Here is a 16,310-nt window from a genome sequence, read left to right as displayed (position 1 = left end):
TTATTAGGACAATGAGAGGCTGTGTAGAGGAGAAAGAAGACCTTTGAGCCAGGTCATTCATTGGCTCAGGAAAAAAATTTACTCAGCCCCTGTTATGTGGTAGGCACTATGCTAAAAGCTGGAGGAATAAAAACAACTAAGACATAGCTTTGCCTTCAATAATTATAATATATTATAATATATAATAGCATGAGGAATGTGGTGGTTAAAATAAGCATGTAGTGCTATCAGAGTATAAGGAGAAGCTTCTAATTCAAACTGGGTGGTGTGAAGTAGTGGAGAATTAGTGAAGAATTCTTTTTGTTTTTTTGAGACAGAGTGTCATTCTGTTGCCCAGGTTGGAGTGCAGTGGCGCGATCTTGGCTCACTGCAACCTCCGCCTCCCAGGTTCAAGTGAGATTCTCCTGCCTCAGCCTCCTGAGTAGCTGGGATTACAGGTGCGTGCCACCACACCAGGCTAATTTATGTATTTTTAGTAGAGACGGGGTTTCACTATGTTGGTCAGGCTGGTCTCGAACCTCTGACCTCGTGATCCGCCCGCCTCGGCCTCCCAAACTGCTGGGATTACAGGCATGAGACACCGTGCCCAGCCTCAGTGAAGAATTCTTTTTTTTTTTTGAGACGGAGTCTCGCTCTGTCGCCCAGGCTGGAGTGCAGTGGCCGGATCTCAGCTCACTGCAAGCTCCGCCCCGGGGTTTACGCCATTCTCCTGCCTCAGCCTCCCAAGTAGCTGGGACTACAGGTGCCCGCCACCTCGCCCGGCTAGTTTTTTGTATTTTTTAGTAGAGACGGGGTTTCACCGTATTAGCCAGGATGGTCTCGATCTCCTGACCTCGTGATCCGCCCGTCTCGGCCTCCCAAAGTGCTGGGATTACAGGCTTGAGCCACCGCGCCCAGCCTGAAGAATTCTTATAGGCATTCTTTTTTTTAAATTGGAAGATATACTGCAAACTAGTAACACTGGTCATTTCTAGGAAGTAAGACTTTTTCACTTTCCAGATAATTTCTGTAGTGTTTTAATTTTTTATAATGAGCATGTATTACACCTAAATGTGATGGTGTCCATTTTGCCTTCTTACCTCGCTTAGTTTCTTTTGAATTTCTTCCTTCTCTTCTTGGATGCCCCTGAGATCTGCCTGCAGCTCAGCCCCAGCCTCCTCAGCTTTCTGCAGCTGAACCTCCAGGTGAGTGTTCTTTTCCCACAGGGCTTCCCTCCTCTTCTCTGCCTCCGCCAGGTCTACCTGCAAAGCGTTTCTCGCCTGCTCTGCGGCCTCCATTCTGCTGCACACAGACTGGTTCTCCTCCTCTAACTACCGGCCAAAAAGGGAAGGGAGTACAGGCATCAAAGACAAATGATTAGTTTAGGAATCAAATGCTAAGACTGAAATCCAAGTGGGATATGAATCTATTCTCCAAAGATGAACAAAGGAGTGTTTATAAGATGGGGGGAAAATCCATTCATTTGATCTAGTGCCTATATTCCAGGGTACTAGATGGGCTGGATGCCAGGGATGGAGATATGAAAGGCAAAATCCTGCTCTCAAATAATTCAGAATAATGGAATAGAGAACACTCAAGGAAACAGGTTGCAAGGAGGTTCCCTCACTATAATTATAGGTTAAATTTGTAACCTACAGAAAAGATTCTTTGGGACTTAGGATCTTCAGCAGATTCTTTTCTGGTGATTGCTATTATCTCACCCAACAGGATTAACAACCTAGTCTTAGGCCGGGCATGGTGGCTCACGCCTGTAATCCCAGGACTTCGGGAGGCTGAGGTGGATGGATCACCTGAGGTCAGGAGTTCGAGACCAGCCTGGCCAACATGGTGAAACCCCATCTCTACTAAAAATACAAAAATTAGCCCGGGGCAGCCAAGTGCAGTGGCTCACGCCTGTAATCCCAGCACTTTGGGAGGCTGAGGCAGGTGGATCAACTGAGGTCAGGAGTTTGAGAACAGCCTGACCAACATTGTAAAACCCTGTCTCTACTAAAAATACAAAATTAGCCAGGCATGGTGATGCATGCCTGTAATCCAGATATTTGGGAGGCTGAGGCAGGAGAATTGCTTGAACCCGGGATGCGGAGGTTGCAGTGAGCCAAGATCATGCCACTGCACTCCAGCCTGGGCAACAAGAGCAAAATTCCATCTCAAAAAAAATTAGCCAGGTGTGGTGACACATGCCTGTAATACCAGCTACTCAGGAGGCTGAGGCAGGAGAACTGCTTGAACCCAGGAGATGGAGACTTCAGTGAGCTAAGATCACACCACTGCACTCCAGCCTAGGTGACAGAGGATCCACCTCAAAAAAACCCCAGCAAAAACCTAGTCTTCCTTCCAGAGGACATGGCCCCCTTCCCAACCTTAGTGACTTATCCTAAAGCCCAGAGCTGGTTCTGCTGGAGGTGTGGGAGGGGAATATTTATAATGGCTAAGCCCAATCCTTACAGTATTTGCTCTGCTCTGAATTGTAAATGTTCCTTTTGCTCATCTCAGACCTACATTTGGACAGATAGAAAGTCCGGCATGAGGAGGTAACCGCTTGAGCTAACTCCGACCCTCAGACCTACATTTGGGAGCTGATCTGTCTTGCTCTCAGTTAGGGCCCAGCCCTTCCCTGGGGACCAGGAAAATCTTTGCTCACCTGGAGAAGCTGCTGGTTCAGCCCAACTTTATCTAAGGCCAAAGCCTCATTTAAGGCACTGAGCTTGACAGCTGCAGCCCGAAGATCAGCTACTTCTGTCTTCAGGGTGTTTTCAGAACTCGACAGCTCTGCAATTGACTGCTCTGCCTAAAAAACAGAGGGTTAAAGAGTTTCATATTTCCAATTTTCCTGGAACAGTGAACAGTTCATTCCCAATACTGCTGCTTTTTGGTACAGAGATCAGTTAATACTCCATTCCCTCTCCTGCATTCTAAACAAGTTTTCCCTTGATTCATTCATTAAGCAGTAAGATGGGAGTTCACAGTATAGAGATACCAATGTTAGGACAGAGAAATGACTACGATTGTAATGACGCCACAGAAAATGTAAGCACAAAGTGCTCTGGGAACTCAAAAAAAAATTAATATAGTTTGGAAGAGTCAAATATGCTTGGTAGAGGAGTTGACGATTAAGTTGGGAATTGAGAGATGAGGAAAAGTTTGAGCATAAAGGAGGAGGAAAGAAGTAGTGCAGAGAAAGGGAAAAGTATACGCAGAGTAGTAGAGTCATGAAAGAACATGGAATAACTGAGAAGGCAATTACTGCTCTGTGGCAGGAGCAAAGGATATGAGATGTTTAGGATGGGTTTTGTAGTAGAAGGGGAGGCTAAAACACAGTTTGGGGCACATGACAAAAAGTTTTGAATGTGGCACCACAGAGCTAGAAAGCCATTGAATGGTTTTAAGAGACTGACATAACCAGGTTTATACTTTAGAAAACCCATTCTAATTCCAATATAGAGGGTATGTTGGAAGATAGAGAACCCAGAAGCAGACTAATGACTGAGGAAAGATGAGGGATCCTGGCTTGAAGGCGAATAATTAGGCAGGCTGCATGGGAACACACTTTCGAAGCCGCCCACCCAGCAAGTGAGGAGAGGAGGCCACGCACCCTAGCCAGCGCTGCCGTCACTTCCGTTTGCTCTTGCCTCAGTAACTCCCCTTCCAGGCGACTTGACTCCAGGGCTTCCCGAAGAATGATCAGTTCACTGAGTGATTCTGACTGTTTGGCTTCCAGGCCCACCAGCGTCTCCTGACTAAGATGGGAAGGAGAGGGGTCTAGAGGAACTCTTAGGGATGGGCCGTAACCCCAAAGGTAACAGGAATTTAATCACCTTCGCTATGCAACAGAATGAGGATGGTCTATAAACACTGATAAGGAAAGACTTCTAAGACATGTCAAGTGAAAAAAAATCAAGGTACAGAACAGTATATACATAATACACTACCTTTTATACAAGAAAGTGGGGGAAGAAAGAATATATGCCCATATTTGCATGAAGGAACACTGGCAAGATAAACAAGAAGTCAACTAAAATGGTTGCCTAAAGGGGGAAGGGAAATGGGATGGAGAAAGCACAAATAAAAGTGAGACTTCTCTCTCTGTATCTTCTTAGCTCACTGAAGCCTCAAACTCCTGGGGGTTCATGTGATCCTCCCATCTCACCCTGCCATGGCTACAGGCACATGCCACCATGTTCAGCTAATTTTTTGCTGTTCCTGTAGAGATAGAGGTCTCACTATGTTGCCCAGGCTGGTCTTAAACTCCTGGCCTCAAGTGATCCTCCCACTAAGGCCTCTGAAAGGGTTGGAATTACAGGGGTGCCTAGCCTTAAAATAGTTTTGACTTTTGAATCATATAAATGTATTATCAAGTCAGATAAATAAATTTAAAAACATATAATGATCTCTGTGTATTGTCTGCCCTTCTCCTTGGTACAGGGAGATCATTCTTAGCACAAGTCATGACCCTTATGGCAGCCCTTCAAGCTTCCACTATTCATGACTACCAGGTACAAGGAACTGGGGCACAGGAGAGGAGGGAAATACAGCAAAGATGAAGATATAACCCTGCTCCCAGTTATTAAAGACCTACCATACGCCAGGTTCTATGCTGGCATTTTCCAAAACATTGCTCTCATCTTCCCAGCAACCCTTCAAGGTAAATATTATCATCATCATTCTACAAATAATCTGTCCATGTGACAGAGCCATAATTCAAACCAAGCTTTTGCCCAGCTCAAAGTCCTTGCTTTTTCTGTGACATCATAAAGGGGAATTTACAGATTAGCTGGGGCCATTGATTCTGGATTTCCTCTTCTTGACCAGTTAGCGCATTTCCCACTACTTCCTTGTATAACCAGCCCAGCCTACTCTGAACATGCCATGAACCTTCCTGCCTCCTTTTCTTTGCTAATCTATTCCTTGAGCTCTTCTCCCACTCTCTATTAACCAAATAGGTCAAGGCCCAGCTCAGAGTCTACTCTCTCCTCCATAAAGCATTCCCTAGTTCTCAATAATTAGCTGTCACTCCTGTGCTCCCAAAGGACTTAGTCTGAAACTTTATTTAACTCATACTTCATCCAGCCTCATGTCACAGTTAGTTGTCTGTCTTCTGGCAAGTTCCCTGAAATCAGGGCTTTTGTCTTATTCATTTCTGTATCCCCCTCAGTATCTCATCCCATATGGGTGATCAACTAAGACTTAACCAACTATGAACTTTCCATATTCATCTTTCTGCAAAGGAAGAAACAGCAAGCTAATCTGAACCCACTGCATGCCAGAGTTCTACATACTCTACTTCCTAAGAGAGGAGAGTAGGAGGGGAGGGTGTAGAGTTGAAGGAAGACCAGGCCCCAGCGAGGAGGAGACTGGTCTCACTTACAGACGCTCCCTCTCCCGGACAGCCAGGTGCAGTTCCTCCTGCTGTTCCTCCTTCTGGCCCTGGGCAGAGTCCCCCTGCAGCTGAAGCTCCACATTTGCCCTTCGCAGGCGCCATGCCTCCTGCTCTAGCACTTCCAGCTGCTGCCGCAGCTCTTCCCTGGCCTTCTGCAGCAGCTCTCGCTCCCTGAAAGAAGGGATCAGAGATGAGCAGAGACCGTGGGACCTAAAATTCTTTCTGGAAGCAGGCATCACAGGGTCAAAAGACCCTGTTTCAACATCCCATCTTCCCTTTTGAGTGTGAAACATTTTTATCATCACAAAGACTCCAACCCCCAAAGCTTGTTCTGGAGAAACAAGTGGAAACAGGGTAGAACAGCCGAGTCTCAGGGAGAACAGGATCAGCACCCCAAAAACCTGATGGGAGTAGGTAAATGGCTGGATGATGACTGAGACCGAGACCAGGCTGGGAGGGTGGGATGAACAGCCCGTCTGCTCACTTGCTGAGAGAGTCCACCTCTCCCTGGAGGTCCACAGTCTGCTCTGCCAGAGTGTCCCGCTCCCCAGTGAGCTTCTGCAGCCGCTGTCTCAAGGCTTTGCCCTCTTCCTCCCACTGATCATGCTGCTGTTGCAACAAGTTCACAGCCTCTTGACAGCCTGTAAGCTGCTGCCTTAGGTCCTGTGGAGGGAGAGCAAGAGAAACCAGATGATGAGCAAGAGCAAAGGAGGGATTTCAGAACCCTGAAAGTGGGGCTGGAGAAGGGGGTTGGGGGGTGGTGCAACAAAAGTAAGCTGAGAAGGGAGATGCAACTATTCAAGAAGACAGTCCCTCAGAGGTCACTGGGCTTCTGTGGCTCTAGATTCTTAGAGTTCGTCATCTCCAAATGTACAGTGGCATGGGGGAGTGGTAAGTGTGCCTAGGACTCTCAGAGCTGGAGAACATTGACCCAATAATCTCCCAGGGCTCTGGTTCCCAATATTTGCATAGTGTTATGCAAAGATTGTACACAAAGTGAAGCACGCCATTGGCGTGGAGAATGTGCCTGCTACTCACAAGCACAATTCAGCAGACACAGGCAGATTCACTCTGAGATATTGACAAAACACCTCATGACTGGTCAACAAAGTAAAAGGGATAGTCCAGCCTAGGGAGGTACCTGGGGCACAAACCAGTTTAGACACACACCCCTGTGACTGAGGGGGAATGCTGAGGGTTCTTACCTGCACAGCCTGGCGTCTCCGAGTCAGCACTGAACGCACCAGAGTAAGAGCCTTGTCTGGATCCTGGTAATCAAACTGGCAGACGATACTAGAGTCCAATTCCAAAGAGTTCTCATGATCAGAGCCTTGGGCTATATTGTCCCCTTCTTCCACCATGACCTGAAACCCAATACAGCAAGGTCACCACCCTACTGACCAAAGCCTAGAGTCTATACAGGGACTTAACCCTGTAGCCTGAACAAACCTGATGTTTTCCTTCTCAGGTCCTCTCCCTTGGGGGAAGGAGGGGAGTATCCGAGAGCATAAAAGTCTGGTTCCTTCAACTCTCCACCTTTGGTCACCCAAGTCTAGGACTAGCAACAAGGCTAGAACACTGTCTGAGGTAACAATAAATGAGGAAATGAAAGAAGAAACGATTGAGATATTGAAGACCAGAATCTAGCCTCCAGCCTGAGAACTGCAGCTAGAAACAGGAAAGAGGCCTGTCCCATCAGGTAGTGCTAAGACATGAATGCTTAGCTATCTCTTAGGGTTCTGGTCTTCAAACACACAAAACTCATCCCCACAAGACTTTAAGCACCCAAACCTCAGAGACTGGAAATCTAGACAGGACTGAAAGGACATAGAGACCTGGGGAGTGGAGGCATAACCTGGTTACCATGAACAGAAGGCTTCCCAATACCTGGGTTATATCCTTGATCACCTGCTGTAAAGACAACTTCTCCTCTTGGGCATTCCTACTAAGAGATGCTTCATGTTCCATTAATTCTGTGTGATTTGTCTCCTGAACAGGGAACAGAATAGAGCCTCAGAGTCAAACTATCAAAAGTGAATTTATTACTCCAGGACCCCAAACAACCAAAGTCTAATTCTGTCTGTTCTATCAGCCCCACTTTTTCCCTGACCATACATCAATGCTAATATGTTGCCCGAAGAGTCTGAAGACAATGTGATGTGGTGATTACAAGTTTAGACTAAGTGATTACGAGTTCCAAATTAGACTTCACTGATTAGAATTCCTGCTCTATCATTTACTATGTTGGTAACCATAGTCAACAGTTTCTTTGAGCTTCTTTTTCTTTAAAATAGAAATAATTAACAGCAACTACTTGTTTTGAGGCTTAAATTAAAAATGCATGTAAATTATTCAACAGTGTCTGGAACAACGCAAATGTTCAATAAATGTAAGCTATTATTAGACAGGGGATGGGTGCTGTCTCTGAATAGTAAATGGATGCTTGAGACCTAATGCTAAACCAGAGAAACCTCTAGCCCTAAAGCTAGACATAATCTTGAAGACTCAAGAGTTCTTCTCTTCCTTCCTATTTGTGTTAGTGAAGGCCTGAAGACACAGACTTGCAACTATGTTTTATTTGGCTTATACAAAATTTGAATCAACATTTATAAATGGAAAGATTTTACATAAAAATATAAATTTCTGGCTTCTTCCAAAAAGTTAACAAATGGGCCACACCCAGCCCCCATTCCTACACGGAAATGATTCACTGAAGTTGAATGGTGGATGCCTCCTCTAGATGAGACATTTATTATTCAGGGTCTCACAATCCCTATTACTCCTCATGATTTCCTTAATACTGAGCTCAAGTGACCCCTGCAGTCTTGAAAACTAAATACAACAGCACTGGAAAACCAGAATTCTTACAACTGAACCCACTTCATTTATTTACATTATCTGAGCCCCGTGGATATTCTGAATTGGCAAATTCCTGGGGGGAAAAAGAAAAGGAATCAGAAAGCTACAATCCCTGTTGATCTCAGCTTGGATGAGAAGACTAAGGGTGTGCATTTGAATAGGGGTTCGGGAGCTACCTAAAATCAGAGATCTGAAAACTTGTAGAGATGAAACATGGTATTAAGCCGGAGGGTTCTAACATCCAACCTTAGGGAATCCCTCTGATAACATCCCTGGCAGATGTTAAGCCAATGACCAAAACCTCACTGCTTCACAAGACAGGCTGTTCAATTACTGAACAGTTCTAGTTGTGAGCCAGAATCTACTCCCCTATTAACTTCTAGCTATTGACATTGGTTTTGCCCTGGAAAACATTAAATATGTAAATTCTCCTTTCTTTTTTCTTTTCTGAGACGGAGTTTCACTCTTGTTGCCCAGGCTGGAGTGCAATGGCATAATCTCAGCCCACCACAACCTCCATCCCCCAGGTTCAAGCGATTCTCCTGCCTCAGCCTCCCGAGTAGCTGGGATTACAGGCATGCGCCACCACATCTGGCTAATTTTTTTGTATTTTTTTTTAGTAGAGATGGTGTTTCTGCATGTTGATCAGGCTGGTCTCAAACTCCCGACCTCAGGTGATCCGCCCGCCTCGGCCTCCCAAAGTGCTGGGATTACAGGCATGAGCCACCACGCCCGGCCCTTCGTAAACTCTCTTTTCCCAGTGTCAGTCCTTCAGATATGTGAAGGTGGCTATCATGTCTTCAAGGGCCTTCAAAGGGCCTCAAGCTCTTTCTTCTCGCGGCTAAACACTGCCATACTCCTCAGCTGTTTCCCATGTGACTAGATTTTAAATCTCTCCACACATCCACTTCCTGGTAACTCACTACTTTGCCAATGTGTCTCTGAAGGTATGTGCCAATTCTCTGATAAGGACACACTGCATACATATGCCATTGCAATTTCCCCAGGAATACGGTAGGGATAGTAGGCAATCAATAATATTTATTCAATGAATAAATGAATGAGTTAATTAATTTTCAGATTCAGCCAAAATTTATTTTTTAGCTTTAGAGGATTTCATCACAGAATATATAACTGGTATCCTGTACTATCTGTCCATAAAGGACAAGGAACCTACAAGCCCACGACCAATTCTTTTCCAGAACAAAGGATCATGTACCAGGATCTCCACTGTCTCTCTCAGAGCCTTTACCATCTTTTCATAATCTTCATTTTGCTTCTGAGACTGGGTCAGCAGAGCAGAGAGCTCAGTCACCCTAAAGAGAAGAGCATAGCACTGTCACCAGAACAGCCCATGGATGTGGACAGAGCTACAATGCAGCACACCCCAGCCCCAACCCCAGCCACTCCCAACTGCAGCCTCCCCAAACCCCTTAGGCACCCCAGCCCCTCTGCACTCCCTGAATACCACATGATGCTATAGCCTTGAAGTGGGGGAGCAAAAAACCACTCAGACACATGCAGGGATTTACCACATCTCAAGGCTGGAACACGTGTTTGGGGGCCCGAGAGCTGAAGGAAAGCCCTGGCCCAGGCCCTTCCAGGCCTCGCTTGATCTTGAAGTCAAGCACCCTGAAGCCAATAAGAACATCAGAATTGCACATGGGATAGTCCCAAGGTCCCTCCAGCCTGAGGTTCTGACTCTGATAGGGAAAAAGGAAGGGCAATTTGGGGAAGATTATGTTCAACCTTCTTGATATTAATCTCAAGGTCCAGCAAAATCACCAAACACTTAACACTGTACTTGGAGCTTACTGCTTGCTATTATGTGAGTGGCTAAATAAATATTTCTTGAATGAATGCTATTTAAAAGTTTAATTTTTTTTCAATTTTTTTTTCCGATTTTTTTTGAGACAGGGTCTTGCTCTGTTGCCCAGGCTGGAGTACAGTGGTGCAATCATATTTCACTCTCAAGCAATCCTCCTGCCTCAGCTTCCCAAGAAGCTAGAATTATAGGCGCATGCCACCACATGGCTATTTTTTTATTTTTATTTTTAGTAGAGACAAGGTCTCACTATGTTGCCCAGGCTGGTCTCAAACTCCTGGGTTCAAGTGATCCTCCTGGCTCAGCAAAAGTCTTTTTTTTTTTTTTTTTTTTTTTGAGATGGAGTCTCGCTCTGTTGCCCAGGCTGGAGTGCAGTGGCCAGATCTCAGCTCACTGCAAGCTCCGCCTCCTGGGTTCATGCCATTCTCCTGCCTCAGCCTCCCGAGTAGCTGGGACTACAGGCGCCCGCCATCACGCCCGGCTAGTTTTTTGTATTTTTTTAGTAGAGACAGGGTTTCACCGTGTTAGCCAGGACGGTCTCGATCTCCTGACCTCGTGATCCGCCCCTCTCGGCCTCCCAAAGTGCTGGGATTACAGGCTTGAGCCACCGCGCCCGGCAGCAAAAGTCTTAATAATTTTATTCTATACCATCTCTAAGAACCTTAGCACACTGCATTGTCATTTGTCTAAGTATTGCATCACTCAACAAACATTCACTGGCCAGCCACGGTGGCTCAGCCTGTAATCCTAGAACTCTGGGAGGCCAAGGTGGAAAGACTGCTTGAGCTCAGGAGTTCCAGACTGGCCTGGGAAACATAGTGAGACCTGACCTCTACAAAAAAATTTAAAAATTAGCCAGGCATAGTTGTGCATGCCTGTAGTCCCAGTTACTTTGGAGGCTGAGGCAGGAGAATTGCTTCAGTCCAGGAGGTCAAGGCTGCAGTGAGCTGTGTTTACACTACTGCACTCCAGCCTGGGCAACAGAGCTAGACTCTGTCTCAGAAAACAAAGAAACAAAATGTATTGAGTGTCTAGTATACGGCAGGTGAAGTACAAAGCACTAGAAATACAAAACTTACTAAGACTTGGTCTCTGCTTTTGTACTTCTCAGTGCCCCCAAAAGCAAAAACAAAAAATAGCCCTGCATTTTATGTATGTACCTCCAACAGGTGAAGACACAACCCTCGTCATGGGCATATATGAACTTTGTCCTGAGATTCAGTGGGGCTCTCTACTCATTTCCCTGCCCTTCTACATCATTATTTTTTAAAACCTACTTCATTATAATCCAAAATTAAAACAGCCTAACCAAAAAAAAGAAGGTGGGGGAAACTAAATCATCAATGAGATCAATGCTGTAATAAGAGGTCAAAAGACCACAGGGGCACAGTAACTTAGTAGGCTACTGAGGTCAGAGAAGGCTTCATAGAAGAGGTGACATTTCGGCGAGTTGCAGTGGCTCATGCTTGTAATCCCAGCATTTGGGGAGGCTAAGGCAGGTGGATCACGTGAGGTCAGGCGTTTAAGACCAGCCTGGCCAACATGGTAAAACTACTAAAAATACAAATATTAGCAGGGTGTGGTGGCATGCGCCTGTAAACAGTCCCAGCTACTTGGGAGGCTGAGGCAGCAGAGTCACTTGAAGCCGGGAGGCAGAGGTTGCAGTAGTTGAGATCACGCCACTGCACAATAGCCTGGGCGACAGAATGAGACTCCGTCTCAAAAAAAAAAAAAGAGGTAATATTTGATATTTGAACTGTGCCTCAGAGGATAAGGCAGAGAGAGAAAGGAGGGAGGCATTCCAGACTAAAGTTAGCAGGTGCAAAGACAGGGATGGGAAAGAGTTTGGCTGTTCTGGGAATGGCAAGTACTTTGGTGTTGATGGAGGACGGAGTGATAGCTAGCTCTGTACATCAACAGGAGAGAAACTGGGCTGAAAGACAGGCTGAGGGTACAAGACCCAACTGTGGCATCAGGTTTCAAAGCAGATTCCCTCGGGCACATCTTCTCCCCCTCCATGGTAGGAATGTTCCTGGCATTTCCCCTGCCTGTCCCTAACTCTCTAAAGGAGTCGGCTCTCTCTCAGCAAACCCTTCCTGGGACCCCAGGCTATCTCACCGGTCCTGAAGTTCAGCCTTCTCCAGATCCCCTTGACTCTTCAGCTGTATTAACTCCTGGCTCCTTTCATGGGCTGCCTTCTCCAGCTCCTGGGTCTTGGCTAGCAGCAGCAGCAGCTGGGCCGGCTCCCGCCCATCCATTCTTCCAGATCCGTTGGGTTCCCGAGACTGTGCTCCCACAGTCAAGCGCAGACAACAGGTCAACAGGGACCCTGAAAGCCTCACATGCTCAGCTTTTAGCTCCGTCAAATCTCTGAGTACAAGCAAGGAAAACAGCAGACTCCACTAGGAACCAGGGAAGGAGTGTGGTGATCAGGCCCAGTGAAGCCTGAGAAGCAGGGCTGGGAAAAATCATCTGCTTCCATCACCACCAACTCCCCCACCCCCACAGCTGATGCCGCTTCTATAGCAGCCCACTGTTATTAGTCCAGAATTGGTAGGGGCAAACCTCTTCCCTTCTTTTCCCCACACTGACCTGTCAGTAGCTGACTTCATTTCCAGGAAGTGGCGTCGGAATGTCACCACCTCCCGCCATAGACTGAGAAGGCGACCGTGCTCCCCTTTCAGGTAGCCCTTGAAGAACTGTGTGTTCAGAAACTCAGGTCATACCCAAAGGCAGAGGGCTATCTTTTGCCAACACAAGAGTCTTGGATTCCTCCTGACTACTGAGGAAAGGAAGGAGGGACTTACAGGAGATAGTTTATGAACGGGTATCTATCCAGGTTATGCTGAAGGGTTTAATGAAGTTGGCAGTGGGATTCGAGAGGTCAGAGAGCCTAGGATGGTATATTGCCTTCCTCTGGGCCAGATTAGAAAAGGATACACAGTAGCTCCTTAACAAATGGGATCTATTACCACAGACTTTTCTAAGGAGGAGTCAATGATATACATAAACCACTGAGCACAAAGCAAAAATGCAGGAAACATTTGTTTCCTTCAGCTGGGACCTGAAAATTCCCCAGGGCCCATAACTGCTCTTTCTTTCCCATTCAGTTTCATATCTACCTCTTTAGCATCTAGATATGCAAGACCTCCAGACCAGGAGTCAGTAAGCTTTGAGATCCATTGAAAACCTAAGCTCGTCACTGCTGCAGGAAGAGTTGCTATGAGTGTCATGCTACCTCCCAACAGAACCTAGACTAGGCAGGTAGTGGCAGGTCTAAGCTGAAGGCCCAAGAAGGGTGAGGCTGCCAGCATGCACAGGTAAGGATGGTCAGGGACTTTAACAGCAACAGCTCAGGTTCCATCCAAGTCCTGAAGTTAACTCCTTCCAGTACTGACCAGGGCAGCATCCAGAATGCACAGCCTTCCTCTTGCAGTTCCAGTCCCCATTCTTCCTACCTCCTGCTCCATCCGCCACTGGCTCTCCTTCCTCATTAGCTCATCCCGGGCCCGGCTCCAGTCCACTGTCAATTTTTCCACATCTTCCCTAAGGGCTTTATTCACCACGTCAGCTTTTTCCATGTGCAGTCGAAGCTGGGTGTTCACCTCTGCTAGACTCTCACACCTGCACTGGGGAACAGTAAAAGCGGGTACAAAATAAAGGTCTGGTCCAACACTTGGACCTCCTGGGAGTAAGATGGCAACTACTGAAATTTCCATTGCAGGAATTAGAGGGCTACAGCTGAAGTCCATGGCTCTAATTCACATTAGCCCTCAGGGCAGAGGGTTCCCATCAGCCTTTTCCACCAACTGGCCAATCACTCAGGTCAGAAAGTTTAGGGTCCATCACCTCTGCTGCTCCTCCTCCAGTCGGACCAGCAGCTCATCCAGGTTTGGCTCCTCCACATTTTCCCACCTCTGGGGGATCAGTCCCTGTGCCAGACAGAGACAAGACTTACTTACCTCCAAAGAGAACATCACTCAGACCAGTTCCCTGAGGCTCCCTTCCATGGCAGTCCATTTTCTTTTTATTCTTTCTCCCCTTGTTAGCAATATGCTTCTCTTCTCAATCACTGCATCCCTCACTCCAAAGTAAAATGACTTCTCCTGAAAGATAGCCTTCAGTAGTAAAAAGAATCTTCAACCTAAGAAGTGATACATCTTTCACTAATGGCCTTAACTTCCACTATACTAATTGTTTGACCTTGGGAAGTGACTTAACTTCTTTCATTTTTTTTTTTTGGAGACAGAGTCTCGCTCTGTCGCCCAGGCTGGAGTGCGATAGCATAATCTCAGCTCACTGCAACCACTGCCTCCCAGGTTCAAGTGATTCTCCTGCCTTAGCCGCCCAAGTAGTTGGGATTACAGGCACCCACCACCATGCCTGACTAATTTTTGTATTTTTAGTAGAGATGGGGTTTCGCCATGTTGGCCAGGCTGTTCTTGAATTCCTGGCCTCAAGTGATCCACCCACCTCAGCCTCCCAAAGTGCTGGAATTACAGGCATGAGCTACCACACCCAGCATGGGAAGTCACTTAAATTCTTGGAGCTACAGTGTCTCCAGCTACAAAATGAAAGTGATATCATTCCCTTCAGAAAGTTGCTGTGCAGGTTAAGAGACACAATTACAGATGCTCCTTGACTTATGCTGGAATTTCATCCCATAAACCCATCATAAGTTGAATGTAAGTTAAAGATGTGTTTTCAACTTATGACATTTTCTTTTTTTCTTTTTTTGAGACAGTCTAGCTCTGTTGCCCAGGCTAGAGTGCAGTGGTACAATCTTGGCTCACTGCAACCTCCGCCTCCTGGGTTCAATGATTCTCCTGCCTCAGCCTCCCGAGTAGCTGGGATTACAGACACGCACCATCATGCCCGGCTAATTTTTTGTATTTTTAGTAGGGATAGGGTTTCACCATGCTGGCTAGGTGGGTCTTGAACCCCTGATCTCGTGACCCACCCACCTCGACCTCCCAAAGTGCTGGGATTACAGGCGTGGGCCACTGTGCCCGGCCAACATTTTCAACTTATGATATTTTCAACTTAACAGTGAGTTTGGGCCGGACGCAGTGGTTCACACTTGTAATACCAGCAGTGGGAGGATTGCTTGAGTCTAAGAATTTGAGACCAGCCTGGGCAACATAGAGAGACCCTGTGTCTACAAAAAATAAAAAAATTAGCCAGGTGTGGAGGCATGTATCTGTAGTCCCAGCTACTTTTTGGGATGCTGAGGTGGGATGATCGCTTAAGCCCAGGAGGCTAAGGCTGCAGTGATCCGTGATTGCATCAGCACACTCCAGCCTGGGCGACAGAGTAAGACTCTGTCTCAAAAAAACCAACCAACCAACCAAACAAGCAAACAAAACAACCCCAAACAATGGGTTTATCCAGATGTAACCCCATCATAACCCAAGGAGCATACTGAATGCATATAGCTTTCACACCATCATAAAGTTGAAAACTTGCAACGATCCTAAGTTACGGGGGACCATCTGTATATGACAGTGCCTCATGCTGCCTGGCCTGCATTGAAGGTGCTCAATAAGTTTTGGTTCTTTCCTTCCTCTGAGAGAACTTTTCTGAAGAAAATGTGAGAAGGTACTGAGAGGGAGCTGGAACAAAGGCAAATTAATGGTTTTTTCAAAGCCAGTTCTAATAGCACAGACATCCCTTTGCTGCAGATGTGGTGTAGGCTCGCAAAGGCCTGCATCTAAGACAAACACTGACACCTGCTGGGGGAAACATGCACTTTTTCCCACTAATCCCACACTCCTTCCAATCTAATTTTGTCCTTTGAGAACCAAGGGTTGGAATCTGACAGCCCAGTTAGGTCCAATGAAGATATCAGTGTGATAAACCTCTCAGAGGCTGAGAAAGAGAGACTTCTACCAAACACCTCACTTGTACACTCCAACCTCCCTCAGTGAACAAATGAAACCTAACAAGTATATTCACTGAGGACCCAGGGGGCACACAGAGCTCAGCCTCACTCACTCCAGTGGCTTCCAGCCGCTTCTCCAGCTCTTGGCACCAGCTCCGGTACTGCAGCACCTGTGGTAAAAAGAACAGGCCCTGGGCAATGAACACAGCTGGCACAAACAGCCCAAAGCAAAGGCCCCTAAGGATCTTAGGCAAACTTGCTATGAACAGGGGAACTGGGTGGTGACAGTAAGGTAAGGCCATAACATCTTATAGTTTCTATTTGGGCATTTTTTTCTTTTCTTTTTTTTTTTTTTTGAGACGGAG

The 16,310-nt window shown here is 46.5% G+C and overlaps 1 protein-coding gene across 10 annotated transcripts in view; it reads right to left on the bottom strand.

Moving 5' to 3' along the window:
• Positions 1-16,310, bottom strand: part of CEP250 (centrosomal protein 250) — a 64,695-nt gene that overhangs the window by 38,109 nt on the left and 10,276 nt on the right. For 5 of the 10 annotated variants that reach the window (XM_017886637.1, XM_017886643.1, XM_017886638.1 and 2 more), the window contains 14 exons: positions 16,059-16,115; positions 13,914-13,996; positions 13,523-13,688; positions 12,657-12,763; positions 12,183-12,434; positions 9,772-9,942; positions 9,459-9,555; positions 7,268-7,369; positions 6,586-6,744; positions 5,865-6,043; positions 5,369-5,551; positions 3,596-3,740; positions 2,645-2,791; positions 1,080-1,310 (listed from right to left, as the gene is read on the bottom strand). In XM_017886637.1, the coding sequence (XP_017742126.1) occupies positions 1,080-1,310; positions 2,645-2,791; positions 3,596-3,740; positions 5,369-5,551; positions 5,865-6,043; positions 6,586-6,744; positions 7,268-7,369; positions 9,459-9,555; positions 9,772-9,942; positions 12,183-12,434; positions 12,657-12,763; positions 13,523-13,688; positions 13,914-13,996; positions 16,059-16,115 (2,079 nt within the window). Of the gene's footprint in view, positions 1-1,079; positions 1,311-2,644; positions 2,792-3,595; positions 3,741-5,368; positions 5,552-5,864; positions 6,044-6,585; positions 6,745-6,829; positions 6,916-7,267; positions 7,370-9,458; positions 9,556-9,771; positions 9,943-12,182; positions 12,435-12,656; positions 12,764-13,522; positions 13,694-13,913; positions 13,997-14,026; positions 14,218-16,058; positions 16,116-16,310 lie in introns of those variants that run through there. The other 5 variants (XM_017886642.1, XM_017886644.1, XM_017886645.1 and 2 more) reach the window with 5 other exon arrangements.

This window comes from Rhinopithecus bieti, unplaced genomic scaffold, assembly GCF_001698545.2.
Source record: "Rhinopithecus bieti isolate Rb0 unplaced genomic scaffold, ASM169854v2 scaffold_15197, whole genome shotgun sequence".
NCBI classification, from domain to species: Eukaryota; Metazoa; Chordata; class Mammalia; order Primates; family Cercopithecidae; genus Rhinopithecus; species Rhinopithecus bieti.
This window is presented reverse-complemented; position numbering and strand designations above follow the sequence as displayed.